Source organism: Engraulis encrasicolus, chromosome 10 (assembly GCF_034702125.1).
Source record: "Engraulis encrasicolus isolate BLACKSEA-1 chromosome 10, IST_EnEncr_1.0, whole genome shotgun sequence".
In the NCBI taxonomy this organism is placed as follows: Eukaryota; Metazoa; Chordata; class Actinopteri; order Clupeiformes; family Engraulidae; genus Engraulis; species Engraulis encrasicolus.
The window spans coordinates 12,018,064-12,020,563 of record NC_085866.1 but is presented as its reverse complement, the minus strand read 5'-3'; the positions used below and the strand labels follow the sequence as shown (position 1 = coordinate 12,020,563).

Here is a 2,500-nt window from a genome sequence, read left to right as displayed (position 1 = left end):
GGTTATGTAGAAAACCCCAGAGAAAGTGAACAATTCTCATTGTTACTAAATGCATGCAAAACAGTTATTCAATTTCATAAAGTATTTTGCAAAGTCACATTCAAAAGTTCATAATAGTTACCACTATCAACGTTACAGTGTTGTTACTGGTTAGACACATAAGAACTTGAGCGTAACATCTCACCACATTTCCCCCTCCAACACACATCTATTCCGCACTGCAGTGCAGAATTAACATATCATCTAACGTTGCCCTGTAAGACTTTTGAGATCATTTTCCCCCCACCTCCCGCTGCTTCTTGCTGAGGTTCCCAAGAACTCTCTCAAAAACTGCAGAGTGTGGGGGCAGCTGATATTAATGTCTTGCTAAAGCAACAGACAGCTGATCAAAACATGACACTCATGCTAGCCGATGTCTCTCACCCTCAACTTCTCCGGGGAACAGCAGAATGTTCAAAACACATTATGTAAATTGAGGAAGTGATAAAATACTCACTCTTCCACGGACGTGCCATAAAATTTGTAATTGTATAAGACAGTTTGTCACATGTTGTTCCGAATAGAGCTGACTTTCATTAGGGCTTTTCATTAAAATGATGCTATGTAACAATCGACATGGTCTAAGTTTCTTTGGGCATTTTTCAATCACTGCTGACACACACAACACTGTATTCAGTTTAGTCCAGAATATTTTTTTAAAAGAGGACAGAGCACTTTTAAAAGCACAGGACAGAGCACAGATGATGCATCCGCCCATAATGTATCACAGCCTTTATTGAACAAACATTATTCAGTAAAATTACAGTTCCATTTAAAAACATGTGACACAAAACAATGCAGGCCTATGTGGTGACAAAATGTTGTAACATTGAAACAAAACAGTTCCCTTTTCTGAAACAAATACAAAAACCTTATAAAAATGTCTTGATGGTTCTCAAGGAATAGCCTGACTCTCATTCCTACTGAAACAAACAGCAGCGGAGTGGCTCAGAATGAACAAAAAACATGAGCACATTTCTCACTGCAAGTATAAGACACAACATGTAGGATGCCCTCAAAACATTACCATTCTTCTCTTGCTCTCTCTCTCTCTTTCATCACTCATTACAGTAGATGGCCCTGCCACTCCACAGCAATTGCGCTTCCACTTTGCATATTTGAACTATTAACATGGGGTCTGGGGATGTTTTTCATCACACGATGTACTGTAGCCTACATAATGCATTTTATCGTTACATACTGAGGGAGTACTTTGTAATTCTATGTTTCAACTGGCATGTACAAAACATCCTGAGTACTTAGTACAATAAGATTCTCAAACATTTCAAGCAAGGAACATAAAAGGTCCAGATTAAAGAAATGCATATAACGTTCCCTATGTACACCATGTACTGTACAAACAAGTGCAACTGTGAAAGCTCATTTAGAGGATGAAACTAAATGTATGGTACAGAACACCAGCTGACCGATCAAATAACAGGCTCTGATCAGATGTGAACTAGACATATGTAACAAGAACAATGTATGACTTAAAGTGAGTGGTTGCTCCCCAAACAGAAATCTGGATAAATTGTTTGATTTTTTTTTTTTAATTGAACAAGCACATTGAAATTTAGAAGACACTTCATTGTACTGCCCAACTTAAAACTTTGCTCAATGGCCTAAATAAATGAATATCCTAATGCCGTGTACAGACCAGGAGCGAACGGAGCGAATGAAGCGACGGAAGTCATTATTTCTCTATGGAGGGCATGTGACCTGCGCTGCCAGGAGCGAAGCTTCTTGCGCGACCAGAGCGAATTTTGACGATTAAACGAAATCTAATCGCAGGCGAATTCGCTCTGGCGCTGCTCGGCGAAAACCAATCGGAACGTTCATATCTCCGAATGTCCCAGGCTGTCAAGCCAGAGCCGTTATGTGATTAGCTGAATCAAACATGTCAATGCAGCGTCTGCAGCGAATACAGCGAATCCAAGGCGAAACTTCTTCTGCTACCCACGCTACCAGGCAGCGTAGTTCGCTCTTGGTCTGGACACGGCATAAGTCTTTTCCAATCTAACCCATCCTGCACCATACTTTTTCTGATGCAGTTCTGACATGTTAGCAAAATAGCTCTATAGAAAATGTATGCTATTTATGTAATTGCTATGGCAATTATACCTGTAAAAATATAAATAAAGAAATATGTGTAATAAAATCATGGGATTCACAACGGAAAACTAACAGGATCATTGGCCCACACGCTCAGTCACTCGTTCACTCACTCGTTCACGCACGCACGCACTCACGCACACACACACACGCACTGAGCTGACCCATAAACCAGCTTGCAGGTTTGTTGGAAGACTATGTGTAAAAATAGACACCTCTAAAAGAGATTCACATCATCACAATCATTAAAAAAAGCAATATTACAAATTTAAGTGTGCACAAGAAAGACAGAGCTTCCCTCTAATGCCGGGGTCATACAACGGTGGCGGTGGGTCCGTGTCCATTTTGT

General features: G+C 40.3%; 1 protein-coding gene across 3 annotated transcripts in view; it reads right to left on the bottom strand.

Annotated features, from left to right (window-relative positions):
- Positions 1-755: 755 nt before the first annotated feature.
- Positions 756-2,500, bottom strand: part of LOC134456613 (neural cell adhesion molecule L1-like protein) — a 76,911-nt gene continuing 75,166 nt past the window's right edge. For all 3 annotated transcript variants that reach the window (XM_063208029.1, XM_063208028.1, XM_063208030.1), the window contains exon 26: positions 756-2,500. This exon is cut by the window's right edge and continues 192 nt beyond it. In XM_063208029.1, the coding sequence (XP_063064099.1) occupies positions 2,464-2,500 (37 nt within the window). In that variant the 3' untranslated portion in view covers positions 756-2,463.